General features: G+C 42.6%; 2 protein-coding genes across 5 annotated transcripts in view; one reads left to right on the plus strand and one right to left on the minus strand.

Annotated features, from left to right (window-relative positions):
- SHLD1 (shieldin complex subunit 1) overlaps positions 1 to 13,509 on the minus strand; it is an 85,870-nt gene extending 72,361 nt beyond the window's left edge. Inside the window, exons 1-5 of the mRNA XM_049800796.1 lie at positions 13,415 to 13,509; positions 12,727 to 12,778; positions 7,764 to 8,203; positions 2,014 to 2,143; positions 1,410 to 1,520 (exon numbers count right to left, since the gene is read on the minus strand). The gene's annotated coding sequence lies outside the window, so the exon portion shown is untranslated. The remainder of the gene's footprint in view (positions 1 to 1,409; positions 1,521 to 2,013; positions 2,144 to 7,763; positions 8,204 to 12,726; positions 12,779 to 13,414) is intronic.
- A 228-nt stretch (positions 13,510 to 13,737) lies between these two features.
- GPCPD1 (glycerophosphocholine phosphodiesterase 1) overlaps positions 13,738 to 24,597 on the plus strand; it is a 46,140-nt gene continuing 35,280 nt past the window's right edge. The window contains exons 1-2 of one of the 4 annotated variants that reach the window (XM_049800788.1): positions 13,738 to 13,880; positions 23,073 to 23,158. In XM_049800788.1, coding sequence (XP_049656745.1) covers positions 23,110 to 23,158 — 49 coding nt within the window. In that variant the 5' untranslated portion in view covers positions 13,738 to 13,880; positions 23,073 to 23,109. Of the gene's footprint in view, positions 13,881 to 14,378; positions 14,575 to 14,625; positions 14,646 to 20,296; positions 20,318 to 23,072; positions 23,159 to 24,597 lie in introns of those variants that run through there. The other 3 variants (XM_049800787.1, XM_049800790.1, XM_049800789.1) reach the window with 3 other exon arrangements.

Here is a 24,597-nt window from a genome sequence, read left to right on the forward strand (position 1 = left end):
TTTCATTTGCATTTCTTTGTCTATCAAGCAAAAGTATAACATGGAGTCTGAGACAAGTGATTTCTTTTTCCAGAGATTTTTACCATATTCTCTTTACATTACAAACTCAGAATTGACTGTTGTTCACCACTTTGACAGGTAAATAAGAAAATGCATATGCATTTTGGATTGAGAGACTGGTCTTATGATTTTAACTTACCCAGGAAAATTGCTTCTTTTATTTGATGAATATTCTGTGTACTCTCTGCTCTTCTCTTACCAGGCACCCTTCATACCCTGTGCTTCCTTTGCTATCCTTATCCAATATGCTGTCATTGTTATGTTAGACAATTTAGAAGTGCAAAATATGATGTGGCATTTTGTCTGGGAAAATAATAAAGCCATGTCTAGTCATTGCAATATGAATATGATTAAAGACAAATATACCTTCTCCCAAACTCTTCACTTGTTTCCCAACTTTAAGATTTTATCTGCCTTTATGCAAGACTTGATCACACCACAAGAAAAAGACAACACAAAGATTAGACACTTTAGAAGGAAAAAACACAGTTATAAAACACTGATTATCCTAGGACTTGTTCTCTTAACACAATAGTTGCAAGGCAATGGCTAATGTAAACAATGATAATTACCTCCTCTTGCCTTTGAATACAGGCAACTGCAGTAAAAGTGATACTTCACTGTTCCAGAGCAGTTAATATTTATCAGTTTGCACACTGAGATAGGAAGCACCCAAACATTAGAAAATAGAGTTAACATCTAAAAAGGAATGTATTGTTTCATTTTCTAAAATAATCATTAATAACATGGCTTATGCTAGTGCTAAATTTAGATAGAGCCATTTCTTATATCCTTCTCGTGTCCTGGAAAAGACTTGATCATTTAGCTCTACCTGCTTTGCCAGATGTAGCCCATCCTTGTGGTGTCTGAGCCACATTCTGAAATTAATTCCTCTATCTTTGCCAGAAGATATTAATCCTGGAATAATTCCTCTGTCTCCCCAGTACCAAGTCACTGCATAAAAGGTGGGAGCTGGTGGAGCAGAGCTCCACCCCATGTCTCCCACATGTTCTCACTTCCTGAACACATTCTCTGCTGGCATTGTGGGCACAGATGGAAAAAGCACTGCTTCTCTGACTTAATGAACCAGCTGGGAGTTTTCTTCTGCACAGGGAAACCTGCACCAGCTGGCTCTGAGATCACACAATCACAGAGGGGTTGAGGTGGGAAAGGATCTCTGGAGGTCATCTGGGCCATCCCCTCTGCTCAAGCCGGGCCACCCAGAGCTGGCTGTTGTGGACTGTGTCCAGCCATTGCCCAGGACAGATGCAGAATGGCTGCTTTAACCTGTATAAACATCAGAAAGAGCCCAAGGTGCCAAATAATCTGGCCCATTTCAGCCTGATTACCTTAATTTCCTCTCCCTTCCTTTCCGTATCTTCCATGATCAAGCTGCTCTCCTCTTGGATGGGGTTAGCTCCCAGTGATGTGTGTAGCACCGTACAGACACAACAGATACCCTGTGGGGAGGATGAGAAAGAAATGGGCAGCATGACGTGGAAGTGACAGAGCTGAAGGCTATGCCCACAGTATGTGCGACTTTATCAATGTGAGGTACGCAGGGCTCGAAGGAAGGCTTTGTATTTTGCTGTTGGAGCAGGTCACGCTCGGTTCCTGCTGAGTGAGCCTGATGCAGTTTGGAGGCTTTGTCTGAAGCCCGTGCTCGGAAGGCACTGTAACCCTTGGCATTCAATTGTTTTGCAAACCCTGGCATCAAAGGTATATATTCACCTGACAGTTCTGCACTTTATCCTGGTGTTATACATGCGACACCAGACCTCTGCAGTATTGATCAAACTATTTGAAAGTGCTGATGGAAAAGCTGTGACTTCACCCCTTAAATTGCTTCCTGGGAAAAGGTTCAGAAGATGCTTTATGTGAGCCAGGCTTTCTGTCAGATGAGTTATTCACCCATGGCAGGAAACCCCTGCAGAAGAGGGCTGCAGGACTCACCCCAGCAGTCCTCCACAGAAAACGCAGGAAAGCAGACAAATGGCTCTATATTTTGATGTCCCATGTGTTGTTGCTCTTCCCCTTTCCAATACACTGTCAGCTCTGCTTGAGGTATTAAGGAGGGGGGTGCCTGTGGATAAAGAACACCCTTGTGTGAATAAACAGGGGCCATGGGGTGATAAGTGTGACCCCCCTAGAAATTGCTACTGCTTAGGAATGAAGGTCCTGGAGGAACATGCTAAATTTTAAGTGCATAAGCACTTATATTGGCCTTGTAGGTTCTGCTCACCTGGGACGAGGACAGGGTCCTTTCCCCCATGACAGCTGTGGGTACTGTCTCTATGATGTTCCCAACCCTTGTCCTCCAGAAAAGAGACATGCAATGTGGAAGTCACCACCAGGTCTCAGAGGATGAGACCACAGTATTAAAGCCTAAACTAAAGCATACTGATGTCAACACCTGCTAATTGATGGATACGAATGCTGGATCAGGCCTTTAGCAAATAACTAGTTACTTCTTGAGTTGGGAACAGCTGAGTGGAGTACTTGGAGCAGACTTGTACACATGCTTTTCAGTTAATAATTTACTCACATGAATAATCCTCCATTGTGCGTCGAGTTCTATTGAACACAAGGATTACAATACAACTAAGGGCTGGAGGATGAAGCCCTGAGATAAGATGCAGAGTAAACAAAGTATGATATTACAGCTATTAATTAATGTTTAGAAGTAGGCAGATAATGAAGTCAGGATGGCCATGAGTCACAAAGCTTCACTGCTTCCTGAGCTCATAGAGCAAAACTGTTCTCAGTGCAAAGCCATGGTTCTATTTTTAAATATAGCTACTGTCTGAAAAGTTATGGCTGAGGTTGCAACCTATCTGTGACTAGGCAAACAAAGGTGACAATGTCACCCAGGGCATAAAGTTTTGGCAGGAGCTCAGTGTTATTCTGTGCAAGTCACTCTCTCTGCTATCTTCTCAGCTAGTGCCAATTTTGCTTTCTATTTTTTAACATGCTTAGTTTATTTTTCCCAATTCCCTAAGAAAATCAAGGTTTACATGGCTAGGCTGTGTGTTTTCCTGCTTTCCAGTACATTCTGGAATCCAATCCATCCATTGGTTTTGGACTATACTGACAAAGTGGCAAGGGCCTTTGGGATCTCTGTTGGGAGCCTCACAGAAGACATTTTATTCGAGGAGTTAGTGACCATGAACAGACCATGTCTGCCCTACCAGGCATTGTATGCAGGTGCTTGACCAGCTTGTACATTAGCATGAGCAGCCACTGCAAGGGAATCTGCTGGAGTCCTCAATGCCAGCCTGTGCTGTGCACTGGTGGGTGTTATTACAGAGGTAATAGTCCAGACTGTCAGGAGAAGATATGCCTGGGTTTGTTTGTTATGCAAACTAAAAGGCACCATGGCATGGGAGGGAGGCAGAGGCTTTCCACAGATGGGATCTGCACAGTGCGCCATGGGAAAATCCATCTGGGGTCTGTCCCATGCCATTTGCAAGCCAGATTCCCAGCACCTGAAGGGATGTAAAATTTACTCACTATCTGTATTCCTATTTTTTATTCTATTGTATTAAAATAGCTATTTTATTATGCCAGTTGTTGTTGGGATTTTCTTACTGAGATCTGGAAAAAGCCTTGCGCCGTCTTGCCCCCTTACCCTCCCCGTGGCACTGAACAGGATCTTAATATCCTAGGACATGAGGTGCACAGTCAGGACAGGAGAGACAGAGCTCGTATGTCACTGCTGAGGGAAAGCCTGCAGCATGAAATTAGTATTTAAAACATGCAAGTGGGAAAGGATGCTGAGAGTCAGACCCTTCTAGCTCCATAGTCTGTAATATTTAATTTTGAAACACTTTTTTAAAAATAGTGATTCAACTCAGTTAATAAAAATAGAAACATCTCTGAGCAGTGCAGTCATTTTGTGCAACTGTGTGAGTTGGAAAAACAAAATATCTTTGTTTTGTTTCTGTAATAGTTTGCAAAATGCTTTCCTTACTGAAACAAAAAGGATTTTCTGAATATGTATTTTTGCAGAAGCATCTGCTGTGTGTGAAGTTATTTGACAAAACAAACCATAACTCTTTATTTAGATTAGAAAATATTAAAGGTCTGGAGCATGTTGCAAAACAAAGTAAACAGAAATAAACAGGAAATAAGTGACTAAGTAGCCACAACATATTAAGGTCAGTTCGCCTTGCTTTGGATTTAAACGGTATCCTTTCCCATTGTGTATTTTTTCCAGGAATTTTTCTCTCTCTTTTTTTTTGGTGACTGCTGCTTTTCCTGTCGTGCTTTAATTGAATCATTCCCTTCTGTCCTTTAGCAAGTTTGAAAAAATAAACTTTTATCTCTGCTTTGCAGCTGGAGGAGATGATCCCTATTGCACAAGTCACAAATTATGCTTCAGAATATGTCAAACCCTGGTTCATTTACTGTCTTTTCAATTACTTTGATTTAATTCAGCCTGACCTTTGGCTTGGATCCTTTGCAGAAGATCCATGGGATAAAGGAATTAGAAAGCTAACATAACAGTTTGTTGAGGCAAGGCAGTCCCCCTGTCTCAGAATTAGCATATTCTGTTCAAAACCCTCCAAGAAATTCCATCCCTGGGTAGAAAGAATGGGATTTTGCAGGTGCCTTTTAACACCCATTCCCTAAAAGACTCCTCATTTCAGTCAGCACCTAAGAACCTTCGCAGATTTTGACTGCATACACACAGTTCTGGGAACTGGCCCAGAAAGAGAGACCCACTGAAAGACTTGTTTCTGTTGTTTGATTCTCAGCATTCATTAATCTAAGAGACCTTACTGCAGTCTTTCAATACTTAAAAGAGGGCTTATAATAAACATGAAGGAAGACTTTTTACCAGGGCCTGTAGTGACAGGACAAGGCATAATAGTTTTAAACTGAAAGAGGGTAGACTTAGATTGGATATAAAGAAGAAATTATTTATGATGTAGGTGGTGAGGCACTGTTACATGTTGCGCAGGGAAGTTGTGGATGTCCCACCACTGGAAGTGTTCAAGGCTGGGTTGGATGGGGCTTTGAGCAACCTGATCTAGTGGAAGAAGTCCCTGCCCATGGCAGGACTAGATTATCTTCAAAGGACCTTTCCAACCCAAACCATTCTGTGATTCTAATTCCACTGAACAAAGGTGAATGTTTAGTCTCCAAAAAGTCTTTTAAGTGTCATATGATCCCTTAATACAGTCCATGTTCTGAGCCCCCAGGATACTAGAACTCTGGTTTGTTTTAATAATGTTAAAAACTGATTCAATTTTTAAGCGGTATAACTATTTATGAACCAATACTTTGAAGGGAAACAGCAGAAATCATTATAGCTGCATTTTGTTCTGGAACAAAGCAGGGAAATGCTACAAGCATGCCATTAACACTAAAAGAGATCATTTCTGTGCTCTCAACTTTACACCTCCTGCTAACACATTTATTGGTACTTTAAAAATATGGAGGTTTTGTAATACAATGCCTAACTGGCCATAATTCAACACTAGCAGATTTTAAAGGCAAATACTCTTCTGTTGTGGAAGTAGGTAGGTTCTACTTATGGAGCACCACGCCTCTCTGCAACACAGTCTCAGCTCAAGGCAATCGTTAACAAAAGTGGTAGGAGCCTCAGACTACCTCCTTGCCAATCAGTGGGATTTTTTGCAGCCCAGAGAAATGCAAGGTGCAACAAAAAGCTACTTTCTGCCCCAATGGTCTTCTAGAGTAACTCCTGCAACTTAAGTCTTCAAGTGACTAATGGTTGCACCTCAAAACACTGCCCCATTTCCTGCCAGTAGCACCCAGTGGGAATGTGTTTGCTGTGTTTTGTGGAGTGCTGGCCTGGGTTCAGGATGACCAAACTCAGCCTGGGACTGCAACACAGCTCTTCCTCGCTGGGAGCCTTCCCCATGGATTATTTTAATCTTTATTTCTCCTGATCTCTCCACAGTCAGGTCCCAAGAGGAAGAGTTGCAAGACAGCACAGAGGCTTATTCCTTCAGCAGTTGTCTTCCAGTGACACACAGTTTCCCTAGATCATGAACAGCGGCTGAACTTCATGGCTGCAATCTCTCCAGCAGAGCTGCCAGCACTGACAAAACAGAGCCTTGCATGTTTTAGTTTATCAGTCCTCTGTCTGTCTGCAGCCTGTCTGCAGCTTTATCTGTGCAGCCCTTGCAGGCAGGCTTGACATCAGGCCAGTACTCTGGCACACCTTGACCTCTTTTGGTCTCACGGCTGAGAGCATCTGGGGAGATTTTCAGTGCTTTTCTGTGATTCACAGAAAAGGGCGTTCAAAGGGCATTCACACCAAACAACACTACCTCACACCAGTTACAGCCTAGATTTTGCAGCTTTTGTTTTGCTACCATTAGTCCTGGCACTCTTTAACTGGTGAGAAAACCAGCCAATACTCCAATAGATTTTGTACTGTTTCAAAATTTAATGTATCCTTTACATGTCTGGGGTGAACCCGATAAACCAGTTTCTGCTGCTGTTACACAAATGCTATGCATTGTTCAGCTGTACAAGTGTGTCATTTTTATCACTGATCTTGCATTTTCGTACTGGTTGCTCTTAATTTTTAAAGCTTTGACTAAAATGTGAATGGCAAACTTGTGAACTGCTTCATGTGGAGACAGCCATGGAGGAGAACTGTCAGACTCAGCTGGAGCAACAACCTACTTGCAAGTAAATCTGGATTTATAAAACAAGGGATGCTGTCATCTTTAAAATTACATACAACTGTATGTATCTTCAGAAGTTTGGAGATGAGAGTTCTTACTTCCTCCCAGGAAGGAGAATAGTCAGAATTGCTCCAAAAGCTTTCTTGGTTTGTATCTTGTTAGTCTTAAAAAAAATAATAATAAAAAAAATAATCCTCATTTTTGGACATTTTCAATGCTGTGGGCAGAACAGGCACATTCTGCTTCCAAGAGCTATTGGCTGAGCATGATAGAGACAGCCAAGAATACAGAGTAGGTGTGAAGTAACTGACATGTTCTCCTGTTTTCCTACATAAGTCCTCTTTGAGGTCACTCACTGATAGCTGTCTGTTTTAAACCTCAAGTGATAAATCTGTCTCTGAGCATTTTTTTCTACAGCTCCATTATTACAGCAAGCAGTTCCCTGGCAGCTGAAGAGGATTTAACTTCTAGCTGCTGATGTCCCCACTTGTGCCAAGACAGCTCTAACATTCATCAAACCTGGCTTTGAATTGTTTCAGCCCACTGACCCAACACAGGACTAACCTAATTAAAACCAAAACAAAAATGAAACAAACAAACTCCCAGCACTTTCTGACAGAGAGCTAGTATAGCTAGTGAAAGGTTGGACAAGGGCCAAGAGAGAGTACAAAGAGCAGGTGGGAGTGCAAGAGCAGGTGTAGCAGAGCCAAAATGCTGCAGCCAGATGTTAGAGTGGCTTAGGCCAGGGACACCCTTAGCTTCTCCTCAGGCTGAGCTTTGCTCACAAGAAAGGAATTGTGTCCCTGAGGTATGGCTGCATTCCTGTGAACAAAAGTGCAGTAAACCTTGGGTTACCACATGAGAATTTATACCAATTTCATAAGTATAAAAAGGAAGAAATATCAGTCACCGACCAGAGTCTGTACTTTTAAAGAATTTCATGTCAAAAACTGAAACTTAAACACATTTCTCTGTCACTATTGGCATGGGCAGCAGATGAAGGAGAAACAAAAGCGACAGAGGATAGGAAAAGCTAACCTTTTCCCTTATTGGATTTGACGCCTCCCATTTACTTTTTCCATGTAAGTAGAATATTCAGCACAGGCACACTTCAAGAAATGTTGAGTCTGGAAATAGAGAGCTTCAATGGACAATAAGTGGCATATTTCTGGCCCTGTTGGGCCCTTTAGTGTTCACATGGGCAGTGGGAGCACCACTGTCCTTCCCCCCCCAGTGAAACACTGGGCACCACTATACCACAACCCCACATCATCACTAGCCCTGACCTGCAGAGTCCAAAGGAAGCACTTGCATCACTACTATTATTATCTGGCAAAGCATAAAGTTCAGCCTCATATTTTATTTAAAGCACAAACATGACCTTTGAAATGGGATTTTGAACTGCACCAGCGTGAAACCTTCCTGCTGTCGGAGGAAATCCCATCTCTTCTTATCTCAGGGCAGGTGTTCCTCCCTTGCTGAGATGAGAAACAAAAAAGAAAGGAAGAAAAAAAAATAATCAACATTAACTGTGTCATATTCCACAACCACCGTTGTTGTTTATTTGCTGACTGACCTTGTCTCTGACACAGTAAAATGGGTGCTGCTGGCAAAAGGAGCATGGGAGGTCCTGTGTACAATTTCAGAGACAAGGAGATGGGAGATTGTAACACAAGAAGATTTTATGGAAGAACAGAAGGGCATGGCTTGTAACTGGCATGCAGACAGAGCTAGGAGTTCACAGAATACCACATATACAATTATATATAAAAAAATAAAAAAGTTATGTATGTAACCTTCTATATAACTTGTTATATATACATAAATAAAATTTTTTATATAACTAAACCAAGTTATATAGTAAGATGAAAAAGTTTCATATTTGTAATTGACTTTGGCCAGTTTAACTGTCGTGCTTTGATGGTGTGGTACTTTAGTTCTTTATTTAGGTGTTTCACAATAAAACTTATCTTATACATGTTTCATTTCATAAACCAGCTTAGATGAAGAAGCAAATCATGCTCACCACATGCTCACCACCCTCAAGACTAGATTATAATATGTCTCATTTCTGATTCAAATCTCATTTCTGCAATATTGTATTAAGACCTGGTTTTTTTTGGGAAAATTTTCTGTTGTAACATTGTCTACCACTGGTGCCAGATTATAAACTAAAATTAACAGTGTTTGAAAATGACTGAATTTTCTACAGGAGAAAGTGAAATATCTGTAACTGTTCTTTTTCATGTTAAAAATCTGGTAATTGTTAACAGTAGCCACATAAGGGTTTCATTTTATATTTGTTATTTTATATTTAGTGATGCTCTCATCCACCTTTCTGATATGTTGCCGCATTTGCTACCAGCACACCTAGTCCTTGTATTAGGCAATAACCTCCCCTACTCAAAGAGAAATCTGAGCTATTGCAAATCTAGAGTAGCATTCCTCCCCTCCCTCCATACCTTTTGCTTACCTTCTAGGCTTCCCCATTGTAGGTGTTTAAAGTTTTGAACACAGCCTTATCTTCTTGCTTAATTCTTATGACCCACTTCTCTAATGTGTATCTATGCTCTCTGACTAACTGCTAACTTGTCCACAGAGAAAAATATATTATACTATATTACAGTATACATTACAGAGAAAATGCCATTGCACAACACGCCTTTTTCTAATAATCCTTTCTCATCATTCTCCATGAGACTGAGAGGCTTTTGCCATGCTAATAGCGGTTCTACTGTCTTGCAATTTTTATTCTTGCTTGACACCTTCCAGTCTCTTAGCATTGCTTTTCTTTAGCGCCTGTAAATTGTCCAGATTTCACATTAGGTAATGATACAGCAGTACTCTCAGCGCCAGAAAAAAGGTCAGAAGTGCATTTTCAAGAATAAGTGATTCTACAAAAAGATAAAAAATAGCTAACGACATACTGCATGCCTAATGCTGTGCATTCATTTGCATAATTTTACAAGCTATTTTTATTCACAATAACTCATCAGAGCCAGAACAACTGCAGAAAAATCAAGTGCAGTAAAATAAGGAGCACAATTCATCTAAATACACGCAGCTTTCATCAGCTGCAGGTGCAGTTGTCAGTATAACCAGTTCACTGGAACTGATAATGCAAATTTTGAAGGAGGAAGAAGCACATCTGTAATTTGGTGTTCCCAGTCTTTATAACTACTTATAGTATGAATGAAGCTTGATTTATGGGTTGAATCTGTAATTCTGGCAGCTAAAGAAAATATTACATTGGCTACAGAAACGGACATAAAATCTCGAAGGCATTTCCTAGTGCCTTTTTAGTATAGGTTTGCTAGTGTATTCTATAAATGAGCCTCAACTACGTATTTCCTGCAATTGGGCAAGTATTCTTGTCATTATTTACAAAACCCAGGCTGCATAAGTCCCATTGGGCTTCATGTCTCAACTAGTACAGCCTCAAGGCTACTTTGATATACTACCTATGGTGCACACCATCTTCAACCCCACTTCATACCTATGTCATGTCTGGGAGCAAGGCAGCTTCCACTGTTTGAGGAGGTTGCATGCACACGGAATCTCTTAGCTCTTTCACTCCTGCTCAGTGACTTCATCACAACGTTGCCAGAAAAAAGACAAAGCAGTTTGCCAGACAGTACTGGCTAAGTACTTGTAATTCTTATTAAACTGCTGTAGTGGAAATGGGAAAACATGCTTTCCAACATGTGCACACATAGTTTAAATAGAGTTTCTGTTTGCACACTTGAAATAGATCTTGTAGCCTTGTCTTTCTAGATCTCTCTGGGACTTTTGCAAAGAGCAACTTGATTCAACTGAGGTTATATGATATAAAACCCCATTTCCTTTGGTTTTTTTTGTTGCTGTGTAAACAAGAAAAGCAGACCATCAATCTTAACTTTTTGGACAGATATTTAAGAAGAGTTCTATAAACTCATCTACGTGCTCTAATTACTGTACACTTTCATATTATATTTCAGGAGTAGCTGAGACTTGCCTGCTGTGTCATGGCAAAGTATGACCTTATCTGATCCAACCATATTGTAGCAACTCCTTAAGGAGGAAAAAGAAAAAAAAAAAAAACCCACAAAAAACCCAAACCCAAAACACTAGCAAGCTTAATTAAATGTAGGCTTTTTCTCAGGTTAAGCCAAGACATAACAATATTTCCCATCTCACCCTTTTCCTACTTGCTCTACACTGAGCACAAGCTTAATCATTGTTCTTAATTTGCTGGTTTTGTTTTATTCAGCAAGACCAAGAAGTAGTGCACTGGGATTATTTACAAGAATAAAGTTATTAAAACTTGTATTTCAGTGAAAGGCTTAAGAACAGACTTGCCTCAACCCAAAGAGCAGTCCTACTGATGCAATCGTAGTAACATTAATTGTTTAGAGAAAAGAATCATACAGCTTTGTATAATCAAATCTTCCCTTTGAAAAGCCTCAGTAATTACAGAGTGAAGAACATCATCCCCGATTTTGACAAACTTGAGTTACCATTAAAGAGAAAATTAGTCCTTGAAAGTTGCCATTACAAATTATGCTGTTTAGAATCAGCTGTTTCTCTTAAAGCAGCATAGAAATTCCTATTAACATTCCTTCCAAATGAATAAATACATACTATTTTAAGATACCTGAAGAATTAAAAAATGGTTTATTTGATAGAATGTCAGCTTTTAGGTGAAATAAACCACACCCATTTACAAGGAAAAAGAGAATTCTCTAAGCATTTCAATTTAGCTGATTATATTAGCTTCTCTTATCTTTGTGAAGAAGTAGGAGATGTACATCTTTAATAAAATGAACACGTATTTCTTGAATCCATTTAGGGCCTAAATTACAATTTTTAGCTATAATGAATTATTGTACGAAATGCAATTATAGTTTTGTCTAGATACAGGCATTTTTTGAAATAAGCACTAGGACTGAAAGAGAGCAAGTACTATACTTCTAGTTCTTACCAAAATTTCATGGCACAATTTTATAACAACTGGCACCGCATCAAAGACCATTTTTTTTTTTTTATTTTGACACACCAAAAAGCACATTTGAAAGTGTTCAATTCTATCCCAGCTTTACAAAAAATTAGTTGAACTAATAAATCTTAAAAACAGGCAAGAGAAAACAAGTAGGCAATTACTTTTCTAAATAGTATTTTCTCTAAAGTTTCTTCTCCCTCTAATTTTAGTTCACCCTTGATTACACCTGTAGAAGTGATAGCTCCTAATGTTTACTTAATTACTAAGGATTTGTAACTGGAGTAGTTCACATTCGTGTTTAACAAGATCCTTACTTTCCAACAAGCACTTCTCACCAACCCTCTCGCCTCCTTACCCAGAGGAATTCCTCTTATCCTTTTGGATTTAAAATAAACTGCTTTTGGCTATCATTTCCTTTTACTGCGTACCTCCACCTACCTTTTTTCCTTTCCTACCTTCAGGGTACTCTGATCTTGCAATACTCACATGAAGACCTCAGCAATTCAGAAGTATTACATATTTTCCTGGTACAGAACATCCGATATTAACATTGATTCCCTACAACATCCAGGCCTGCGTCACAAATTACTTATTAACATGGCTGGATTTGCAGGGGATGAATGAATGGAAAATAGCCCTCTATTTAAATGACAGATGGATGGACAGCATAGAGAAGCATACTTGTAACAGCACTAAATCCCAATGCAAGACAGGATAACCGTTTTCCCTGCATACTCGAACTGCAGCTTCTTTGCCAGCTGATACAAGTTGTATAAAGCAGAAGCAAGTTAGTTACCAAACTATTTATGCAAGCTTATTATTAGACTGAAAGGACTGGTCATACTATCACAATTCCATAGCTCTGCTACAAAACAGAGCACAGGTCCCCTCAAAAACACAAAGGAAAATAGTTTCCCTTTATTTGCTAATACTTTGTTGGGTGAATTCCAGTGTGATACCCTTTCTGTCATAAAACCAGGTCTTGAGAGGGCCACAAGGTTATAGTCCTAAACACAACACTACCTTTTAGCGCAGCAAAGGTCCCTGGGGTCTTCACCCAACGGTCTCAGCTACCCTGAAACAGAGAAGTGTCACACTTAAACTTTGCCTGCAGCTTCAAAACTCCAGCATGGGCATTCCCATGTCAGTTTGCCTTGGTGCTACTGCTGTGAAGACATGTTTTTAGCTGTACCATGAATGATAGCTCAAGCAACTGGGCACACAGGCAACCAGACCTGCACAGAGAAAGAGGCAGAGCCTGCACAGCAGCAGGGAGGCTCCACAGGTGCCCTGACCCAGGTGTGTGGGCTGCAGAGGGCACCAGCTCCTGCCACCCCACATTTCAGTGGGTGACAGAGGCCGCAGCCTGCCAGTAGGGCTGGAACACTTGCACAGACAGGGCCTCAGAAAAACACACATGGAGATAGATGGCCACCATCTAATCCACAGATACCAAAGCCTTTCAAGAAAGGCATGCTGCCTGCCCCTTCATACCACAAAAAAAACCATCGTGCCCCTGACGCCATGAGTTCGCAGCCAGACTAAACCATTGCAACCCAATGGTACCTCAAGGAAATAAGGCTACCTGTCCCCAGAGCAGCCCTCACGCTCCCGGGCTGGATACCGGGGACCCAGCCTGAGGCAAAGTGACCTCAGGAAGATGGCAGCGGAAGCCTGCCTCGCCTCAGGAAGAACCCTACCCAGCTGTCACCCCTCAGGTCGCCCCTGCCCGGCACAGCCGCCCATTCCCCACCCCGTCACTCCCTCAGGGCAAGGACCCCCTCGGCTCTGCTCGGCTCGGCGCAGCCCCGCCCCTTCGCCCCCTAGCTCCGCCCCCACGCAGACCCAAGGCTTTCGAGGAAAAGGCATGGCCTCCCCCCTGCCCTTCCTGCTCGCGTCTCATTGGCCGCAGTAGGAAGGCGGGGCCGAAGCCACGGGGAGTAACGCGTCGGGAAGGGGAGGTCACGTGAGTTCGCCCCCTCCCCTGTTTGGCCGGGGGCAGCTGGAACCGGTTGGAGGCCGCGCGGCCCGCCCCCCCCTCCCGCTTCCCCGCGCTGTCGGGCGGCCTTGGGCGCGGCCTCCGGCCCCGGCTGCCGGAGGAGGGACGGGGAACCCGGGCGGCGCCGCCCGCAGTCCCGTACAAAGGGGTTGGAAAGCCGGCTCCAGCCCTCGGCTAGGTCAGTCCGCGCCGCCGGCCGGGTGGGGCGCGGTGGGGCTGTGCGACGGCCGGGGACGGTTGATGCGTGCCCCTGAAGAGACCTGGGGCCTAAGGGGGTGTCGGTTCGCGCCCTGGGGAGGGCGCTACCGGGGGGTCGGTGCTTGGCACTTGGGTAGGTTGCGATGCGGAAGACTGCCGGTGCCTGGCCCTGAGGAGAGATGGGGAGGGGGGACCTCCCCCCCCCCCCCCCGCCGCGAGCAGGCGGCCGCAACCCGGCTCCCCCCCCCTCAGCCCCGCGCAGCCGCCCCCTCCCATCGCCCCGCCCCCTCATGCGCTCTGCACTTAGACCCCGCCCCCTCCGCAAGAGTTTAGGCTTTCGAGGAAAGGGCATGGTCTCTCCTCGCCCTTCCTGCTCGCGTCTCATTGGCCGCCGTAGGAAGGCGGAGCCGAAGCCACGGGGAGTAACGCGTCGGCAAGGGGGGGGTCACGTGGGGTCACCTCCACCGCCCTGCCCCTCTCCTGTTCGGCCTGGGGCAGCTGGAACTGGTTGGCGGCCGCGCCGCCCCCTCCCCTCCGCTGCTTCCCTGCGCTGACGGGCGGCCTTGGGCAGCGGCCGCAGGCCCCGGCCGCCGGAGGAGGGGCAGGGAGCCCGGGCGGCGCCGCCCGCAGCCCCACACAAAGGGGTTGGGAGCTGGTGAGCGGCGCTCGGCCAGGTCAGTCCGCGCCGTCGGTCGCGTGTCGCGGTGGGGCAGGGCAGCGTAGTGCAGCGCAGCGGCCGGGGACGGTCGGTGCGCGCACCTTGGGGGGGTGGGGGGGTGTCGGGCCGGTTAGCGCCCCGGTGCGGGGAGGGCGCTGGGGCAGTGGTGCCGCGCTCCCCTGGGAGCTACTGGGGGCTGTCGGTTGGCGTGGTGCGACCTGAGGGGAGGGAGGGCGCTCAGCCCTGAGTGGACCCGGGGGGGTCCGGGGAGCGGGACGGTGGCCGCGGCTTTCCCGGAGGGGGATGGCTGCGTGCCCCGCGGGGGGGAGGCGGGCGGAGAGCGGCTGCGTGCCGCCGGCCGTGACCAGGGTGCTGCACGGAGCAGGGCGGCGGGGGGGGCGGCATCGTGTTGGGAGGGCAGCGGGCGCTGCCGCGACTGCCGGCCGGGGACGCGCTGGGCTCGGCGGGTCAGTTTATTTACGTCCCCGCCGAAAGCCCTCGCCCGGGGCGGTCCCGCGGCTGCCGCATTATGTAAACGGCCGGGAGGCTGGGAAGGGGCGGGCCCGCTCCGGGACGGGGCACGGCGCGCCGCCTCCCGGCCAGGAGCCGGCCGCTGCGCCGCGCCGCGCCGTGCGGTGCTGGCGGTGCGGCAGCAGCCCGCGGCGACGGGCAGCGCTCGGTGAGTCCCCGTCGGGCCGGCCGGCGGGATGCGGCGCCGGTGGGCTCTGTGGGGGGGGGTGCTCTACTCTGCTCTCCGTCTCTGCTTTGGACTAAAGGAACGCGCTGACAACACTAACGGCTTGTGTTTTCGTGTTCTTGATCTGTCGAGGACTAATAAGACAAGTCTCGATTAACTTTGTTACCTGCTTCCTAACCACGCTGTTGCAGGAGACGCAGAGTCATTTTCTTGTATTTTGTTTTTCTTTTTCCGTTTCAATCAACAGCTTGTCTTGCAGGGTGTTAGTGTTTTAGTTTATTAAAGCATGCACTGTTAGATGGAGATTGGCCTTCAAAGTGTTTTAGATGTTAGTAGTAGAGTGAAATAGTTGATAGGTGGAATTATTTTTATCGTAAAAGGTATTTTTCCTTATAGATTTTTATATGTATTTCTATTCCAGCACTGTTGCCTGTAAAATAACTATAGAAAATATTTTTAAAAAAAGAGGGGAATGCTGTTTGTCTTGAATAGAAGCTACTAGTCTAAACTGCTGCATAATTAATCTCTTAGTAAAGCAGGCTGCTCCTCAATAAAATGGATACAGGCTTTGAAAACCCTTTAAAAAGTTTGTTGTTGTATTGAGTACTGAGAGCTGTGGGGAGCATTATACATGTTATTTGTCCATGTCATTTTTAAGTGAGGAATGTTAGTATGATCACAAAGAGCTAAATTGCTACCTGGTTAAGATCTTGTCAGCCACACGCTAATAATGAACAACGCTTCAGCAAAGAGAAATTAGACTGAGGGTGTTCTGGTTTACTTGCAAATATGCCTCAGCCATTTCCTGTCTTTTTCAAGAACTTTGCAAAACTGCTGTGACATAGCTAAGACAGAGGAATCTGCTACGTGGACAGGTATTTAAGAAATGCTGAAAACCATTAAGTTCTTATTATTTAAAGCAGATGCATTATAGGTAACATACTATGTCAGATAGGGATCATCTTGTGTTTGATTCCCAGAGCTGGCTTGGCCGTTCAAATGGGTAGTTAAATTGATACTGAAAATAGCATCTTAAATATATTTTTCTCTGTTGCTATGTACTAATGCAATGCTATTTCAGAAATAGCACACGAGCTTTGCTTCTTTCTAAATGTCAGCATAACCCTATTGGTAAATTCCTGCCTTTGAATCAGAACAGCGTGTCCAAATCTTGTGTGCAAGTTTGTTTTCTGTCCAGTGTTAATACCGCAATGCAGTATGAGAAAGCTGTCCTTTCTCACGCAGTCAAGGTGTGGGGGGAGAGGAGGGGGCAGGAAGAACCTTCTGGTTGTTTGGGTGACAATGAAGGAGTTGGTGCTGTAATGTTGTTTCTAAAAATTCTCCAGTTTTTAAAAATTCAACTCCAGTTGTTAGAGTGAATGTCCTGATGAGCATATATCCTCTGACCTTGTTCTAAAATCCAGGTGTTGTCAACTGTTGTTGCTTAATTTTATTACATACCTGATTTGTTACTTTAGTTGTACTTTAGAAATAATTCTGATACCTTGTTAGGACCAACCACAGGAAACAAAATCTGTTCTTCGTACTACTAGTTTAATCAGCTTTGAATAGATATTTAAATATTAAAGGTATAGTCTGAAGTAGTGCAAGTTGATATATTTATGCTCAAGAGTCTAATGCTCTGAGGAAAAACAACAAAACTCTGTCTTAAAACATTAGTTTTGTGTGGTTAGGCTTATATCTCTTCTTTGTTCAGCGTAACATCGGATCTGACGTATGGTGGATTTTCTGTTGCTGCATATAGTACAGCCTTCAAGAAGGTAAAAATATAAGTACAGTACCTTCTCCTGCAGTGCATGGTAGTGTTCAAACACAGGCTTCCCGAGGGAGGTCGGAGGGGTTTGCAGTGCCCAGCATTGGCCCCGCTCCTGCCAGCATGCACTCTCAGCTGTCAGTGACTTGGCTGGGACTGTGGCACCTTTTTCCTGCCTCAGGCTGGAGCTGGACCTGACCTTGGTGTTGATAGGTCTCATGAGTCTGTACTTTTAAGGTGGAGGATGTCTGCTTAAAATCAGAAAAATAAAAGCAAAAATACTGTAGCCTTCTAGTCCTTGCCCTTTGGAACTTTATATGCAAAAAAAAAAAAGAGTGATAATTTGAAATAATTGAGCATATGTTTACTTTTTGCCATACCAGTAGTCTGCACTATGGTCTGTGATGAAATGTCTGCTAATGGTATGGAAGATCCTGTTTGTGCACAGACAATCTTTATTTTTCTACAGATAACTAAGCAAAATCAGTAATATAGTGGTTAAAAATATTCTTACGTTAAGAACCAGATGTTTGAAAGTACTAAAATGCATTCCAGGAATATCATGGCACCTAGGTACCTAGCTGTCTTATTTTAATTGTCTGTCTAATTACCTTTGAAAAATCCCATTAAGTACCTATAAAAAAATTCAAATATCTGGATATCTTAAAAAAAATTCACCCATTAAAAAGATACTTTTGTAAGCTCTATTTTACCCTCATTGAAAAATCTGTATTGTGTATTATCCAATCATCCTTAAATACAATGTTATGCAAGAGAGTTTTGGGTTGATAGCTTTACATCCAAAATTTCTAGCAGTAATTTTTTAGATAGGGTTTTGGGGCTTTTTGGGGGGAGAGGAGGGAAGAAATGTAGCACAGTGTATTTTGGTGTAAGTCTGCTGCTTTTTTTGGCTTTCTCATCAGCATGTTGCCAAATACTGATTATCTTCAATGGAGTAAGTCCATGCAAAGGGTCAAGGTCTCATATGACCCGGGTCATACAGCTTCTAGGAGCTCAAATGAAGTTGTTTTGAGTTCACGCTCTGTTAGATACATCCTAGAGAGGATAATATTTGCGAAAAACTCTGGATTCCCCTAATGCACTGGAAGAGCATCATTTTGCTTCTCCTTTAATCTTCAAGTAATTTTTGCTATGAGTTCTGATTACTTTCAATAGGAATCTTACCTGCAGGCACCCCCAATTTACAAAGCTAGTGTAGAATTTCCTGAGGCTTGGTCTGTTTGTTTCCCCTTTCTTCCCCAATTAGGTGTCAATGCATATTTTTCCTTCCACTGTTAAGTATAACCAACCATTCTGCAGCCCTTACAGCCAACTCACAGTTGATAAAGGCAGCTTTTCATTCAGATCTATCTTCATATAGTTGCCTAATGTGTTCCCTGCCTAATTTTGAAAGCCTTCTGTCTATACAACAAAAAGAAAGCTCAAGGCCTTCAGGCTTGTAAGTTTCTACAGTAGAAAAAAATGATCACATCTTACTTCAAGCCTGTCTCAAACATTGCCCTTAGAGCGTTAGAGCTTCACAAACCTATTTGAGTTGCAATTAAAAATCTTACTTGTATCGAGAGAGAGCATGTCATCTGGCTTTATGAATGCTATTAATTTTTATGAGTCTAAAATTTGTTCAGTGTTTGCAAGATAGGCTATTAGGTTTCAAGATTGTTCCAGATTACTTGCCTAAAATACTGAGAATAAGATATGGGGCAGTAAACAGCCAGTACCTCTTAAAATATATTGGGAAGGTTAAGGAAACTTGGCGAGGGGGGTGGAAATACTATACTAAAGCTGAAGGGTCGTGAAGGGGTTTTACATACCACCAGATCTGTAAGCCAAAAGGTTCAAATGAACTCCAAGCATTAAGTCCATGTTCTGGTATATTTTGACTACAACCAAAAATTATCTTGGTCTTCCCCATCCATGATGACCTTTGCTACCTCCTTTTAGAGGAAATCCATGATACTATGTGATACATTAATAGTTGATTGTGTTATGCCACAAGGAGAGTCTGAAATGTCATCTTTTCACTTCTTCGAAATGCCTTTAGGGGTCCATGGCTGATTGCCTGCATCTTCTAGAAGTGCCCTTCCAGAATCAGGAGGGAAGAGCTTGGGTTCCCTATTATTTAGGGAAGTACATTAACTCTTGTTGCTCTTGTACTCCTTCTGGTGCCCATGAGGAGGAGAAAATAGTGGAAGGGAAGCTTTACAGGCAATGTTAGAACAAAGAGTACGCTTTTTCTCTTCCATTCAGCCTGCAGAATGCTATGCTTTAAATCTTTGTTGGTTTTTTTTTTTTTGGGGGGGGGGGGGGGGTGAGGGGTGTATGAAGGCAAGTAAGTGGATTTCTGAAATGGCAAGTTTCCTGGTTGCTTTTCTCATCTGAGACCATGATGAGAGCTTTGTCTTGTGGCAGGGGAACCAAGATTGCGCATGACCCTACCTAGTAGGCTGTTGATGTTGCCCCTGCTCTGGAAGCCTTGCAGACAGCCTATTTTATACAGTGAGGTTGGATGATGGGCAGGGTTACCTGAGTCAAGCTTTTGAATGCAGGATGTCAGTACAGCCCCAGGACTCAGTGCTGCTCTGCAGTTACCATCTCCTTAGGAAACCTCCAGAGATTGTGAAAGGTAAGGGTTTGCTTTGTGAAAGGAGGAGAGTGAGAGAGACTTGAACTGTGACATGCTGGGGGAAAGAACGTGTTTCTGTTGTAAAAGCAAGAATCTCTAGGTAGAGAAACACTTCTCTTTTTTTGGTGAATTGCTGGTACCATTGTGTGACTGTCTACCTTGGTGAGACCTCTTTCCCATGAGGAAATGACCGAGATTCAAGTGTTCATTGTTTGCTTGCATGTAGTTGCAGTCCATAAGCTGACCAAAGGGAGGAAGTGGGACATAGGATGAGGGGCAATTGTTTGCACCCTAGGCTAGCATTTGGACACATGTAGTTGCAGCAGATATGAATTCAGCTTTAATACTTTTGAACCCAAATATTTAAAAATGGCCATTACAAAAGGACTTCTAGTTCGTAAATCTGCTGGGTGGACTGTTAATATTTGCTGATTAGGAAGTGTTTAACATTTTTAATGTAACTGTTCTAACTTGTTTCAGTTCCTCTAAGCAGACAGTTATGACCCCTCTAAGCTCAGCATTCTTGACGTTCTCCCAAACACTCCATCTTTACAAGTGTGGAGAGCAGAGAGGACTTTGTTATTCTTTGTCAGCTTCTTCGGTGAGGCAGTGCTGGAAATCTGAAGGAACATAGGGTTTAAAAGGTACCGTGACACCTGCTGGTCAGAGGGTTTTATTGTCTAGGGTTTTTTGCCATTTCTCTCTGGGAATTAAATTACTCCTCGGGAACCATCAGTAACTAGACAGCTAAAGTTATGCCTAAATAAAGCATTTTCGTATCTTGTCTTGAAAGTACAGAATGCTTTACAAGTGCATGATAATATACAACACAGGCTTTATTCATTAACAAAAAGCAGATCTTTTTTTTTCCCTTGATCTGTGTTTACTTACAGTGTTCTGCTAGAAAAGATGTTTCTTCAAAATGAGGGTTAATACTTTGACTCTGAACATGAATGTAAGTGCAATACTTGTAGCTGTAGTTGTGCTAGAAAAATCATTCCTGTATTTGGTGATGTAAACTAGAGGTTTTCTTCTCATATACATCCCATGGGCAGGTTGAGTAGGTCTTTGAGATAAAGTGCTTTTTGAGCAGAATTTTGACAACTTTACAAAGTCAGTTTGTCAAAATCTCTTTACAATTAACTCCTGTTATATAGAAAAGTAATATTCTTTTGCTAGGTGGTTTAGAAAGGCCCACAAATGTCTTGCAAGTAGATACACAGAATTTTTACAAGGTTGGCTAAAAGCTTTATAGACTCAACAGGATTTCAGATTTTTCTCTAGGAACGGATGGGTAGTTAAGTAATTTGGAGTAAGACAGACATGCTGGTTTTTGTCAAGTTTCATTTTGAGTCATGTTGCATTGGCTTTAGAAGCTTGCTTTTTTTTTTTTTGACAAGGCAAAAGCCTGTTCTTGCTTTGGGGAACTGGGTTCAGGCTTCAGCTGTCACTTACCTGCTGTGTAGTCTTTAGCAAGGCATTTTTGCCTACTTCCATCTCCCCTTTGGCTCCTCTGCTTTTTCAGTTAAAGGGTGTCCAAGCAAGGACAGTCGTCGAACGCAGCCAAGGTCCTGAGCTGTTCAGTGTCATGATAAATGCACACTAGTAGTTCATATTCTCTGCTTTAAATGGAGATTTTTGTGTCATACTGGACCGGTTTCACAAGTCCAATTTTAGTTTCAGCACTGAAATGTGCTGCACTTCTGTGTCTAAAAATAAATGCTAGAATGTGTCACTGTTAACATACAGACCACCTAATATCACACATATGACAAAGTTCATAAAGGGTGTGTGCTTCATGGAATTCCTGTTTATAAAGTGTGCTTATTTCTAGCTTCGTAGTTTGGGATTTTATCATTTGCAGAAATATTACTTGTAAAAGTTTACATGCAGAATTGGAATATATGACAGAAACATCTATATTGATACCATTTTCTTGCTCTTATTTTACCACTGAAAAGTCTTCTCCCTTGACATGGGGAGAGAGAAATAAGGGTCGAGAAAAAGGAATGTAAAGGCAGCAATAGTTAGAAAAGGGGAGGGGAGGAGGAAAAGATCCAGAAGAAAAATTGTAGGTGTTTAAACTTCAGAACTTAACTAACTTTCTGATTGCTCGAGGGGAATAAGGATTGATTATGAACTTTTTTCTTCCTAATTGGTATCCGATTTTCTTTAGCTTTTCTTGCTTTAAAGGCATCTGTTAAACTGCCCTGTGCCTTTGAAGGCAAGGGCTTTTAGTAGAGCTAATGAAAGGTAGATTTTTCTCTAGTGCTGTTAATTCTTCTTGTCTTCTTATTAAAGCTGTTACTAAATGATTGCTGACCAACATTGTACTGAAATAAAGTGCTTTTTGTCCTGTTCAAAAATAGCAACAAAAACATTCTACTTGCTTGGTTTAAAAAAAAAAAAAACAACAAACAAAACACAACAACAAACAACCCCCAAAACCTACAGTAATATAAAAAAATGGATTAGTTGAGAGCATTGCAAAGTTAATTCTGCATAGAATTAGTATGATTATTTTGCAGCCCATGTCCAAAGGATTATACTTGGGTGATGACAGTTAGTCTAGCAACATCCAGACTTGGACTTTAATATGACTACTACTTTCATAAATAATATAAAAGGATATGCGACATCAATAGTGTTTCTGCTGAAATTGGGAGAGTGGGATTCTGCCAGCTTTTTTCCATCAAGTTACTGTGTATTAGAGGAGGGTAGAAAATTGAAGCAGGGTCAATCTTCCAGCTATAGTCCTGGCTACAGAGACTGTAGGCAGTCCCTTCCTGCTGTGGTGTTTTGAAGACTGCTTGGTGCTTCTAGTTGTTGGTGCTCCATGTGAAAGGGTGGAAGTATTGGTAGGGGAGCACAGTCCAAGGTGATGAACAACTCACTACCCGTGACAGCAGAGAGCTGGCATCTGTCATGGGTTCTTCCCATTTTTCCTTCAAGGTGTTAGTGCTTGTCTTGTTTTGAAGAGGATGCTGAAGAACAGTATAGATGAGACAGAAGTTACTGCTTGCCAAAGGTCATAATCTTAAATGTCTTGTAACTTCCCAGTGGCCTCTTTGGGAGCAAAATTAGTCAAAACAGATTTTTTTGAAAAATCTCAGCTTAAGACTGATGAATGCTGCATGACATTGATACTTGCATATGGTATTTGTTTTACTAGTCTTTCTTGTGCCAGTGTTGCAACAGTGTCTTCTGCAGCTGGATGCTGTTTTCTGGGGCTGCTGCTGGTTTTAGAGCACTTTCTATTTTTACTGCTCACTCAAACAGTAACATCACTAGTGGCTTACTTCCCTGTAAGCGGTGGGATTTGTGTTTCCTCTTACTTAGGACAGCAACAGATGTAATGGAGTCTTCCTGAAATGTAGTATCTTTTTCCTCCCACTGTAGGAGATTTCAACTATCCTAAGACAAAAGTTCTGCAGGTATGACCTCTTCTCAAGTCACTTTTGAAGTAAGAGGACCATCAGTACCAGGTACCCAAATTATGCTTTCTCCTTTTTGTATGGTTTAACTAGAAGAAAACTGAATAGAAGAATGTTTAAAGACGGTCTTGTCTTTTTTCTTCAGAGGTAAAAGAACATGAGAGTTCAAATACCAAAATGATAAGTCATTGTAAAATACATGAATTAAGAAATTTCACATAGGAATTTGAAAGTGAGATTTGGGAATTAATTTTTACCTTTTTCTTTGAACAACAATTTCATAGTGTGCTAGAGATTTTGGTGCTAACTGAAATGGTTATGATTGTTTTAAAATCAGTGTTCTGTCTCTAGTAACATTTTATTCCATGGAAATGAGTATTTACATTCTGAACCATGATAGTTAGGCATGCATTGATGTGTTTGTTCTGTTTTTTTATTCTCTCTGCATCCCTGTTAAAGGCTCTCCATAACAAGATGTGACCTCTTCTAGGAGTTCACTAGGACAGAAAGAATATGCAGCTTAATTAGATATTCCATCTGTGCAAAAATGTGTCAAATATATTCCATAATCTAAATGAGGAACACAAGGTGTCAGATCATGTAGAACACCAAGATTTAGTGTTGATAAATTGTGCTTATTATTTTGACCTTCATCTTCAGGAACTTTGAAGGAAGGTCACCAAAAAAAGTAATTGGTGGTTGCCTAACAGAAGCAGATGAATGTGGGAACGCTTACAGATTGGCAAAATTCCTGTTACAGGCAAATACCAAATGGCATAAGTGTCTGTTGTAGTTGGTGGAAAAAAAATGATATAAACATTTTACAAGCTTTGAAATCTGCCCCATGTTAGACCTCTCCTTTGTTTCTCCCATTTGATTGGGAAATTGGGAACTGAACATTGACACACAATGTGGACAGAAAGCCTTTAGTAAGAAGTAGTGTTTTTATAGCATTCTGGAAAAAACTTAAAGAATTAATTGACCTTAGATCAAATGAAGTTATAAAGCACTGGTGTAGCTTTACAGTGGAATATGGCAAGCCATGCTCTTTTTGCCCTGTTTACAGTGTTTCTTCCACTGTTGTGATGGCACTGTCACTAGCAGAGTTGACTTTGGATGTGTAACTTTTTCTTGTGCTCATAATATCTGGAACAAAAATTAGGATTAGGGAGACCTAGATCCTGCCTCACTGGCTGGTTACAAAGAATTACCTGGAAATACTTACCATATCTATAGCATCAAGATGTGACACAGAAGGTTGCTTCTGCTTATGACAATATTGATGCTGTTGGTTTTGACTGGGGGGAAGAGCTCTGAGATGCAGCAGTGGCAAGATGCAGTCTTGTTAAAGAAGAGAGGTAGGTTTTCAGAGCTATCAGCAGTTCTACAAACAGCAAAATTTCCAGTTTATTTAGAAACATGTACTGATTTTGTCAGATCACCATGGTGAGTAGTTAGTTGGTGGCACAAGAATCCTTGCCTTTAGTGCT

Source organism: Accipiter gentilis, chromosome 5 (assembly GCF_929443795.1).
Source record: "Accipiter gentilis chromosome 5, bAccGen1.1, whole genome shotgun sequence".
NCBI classification, from domain to species: domain Eukaryota; kingdom Metazoa; phylum Chordata; class Aves; order Accipitriformes; family Accipitridae; genus Astur; species Astur gentilis.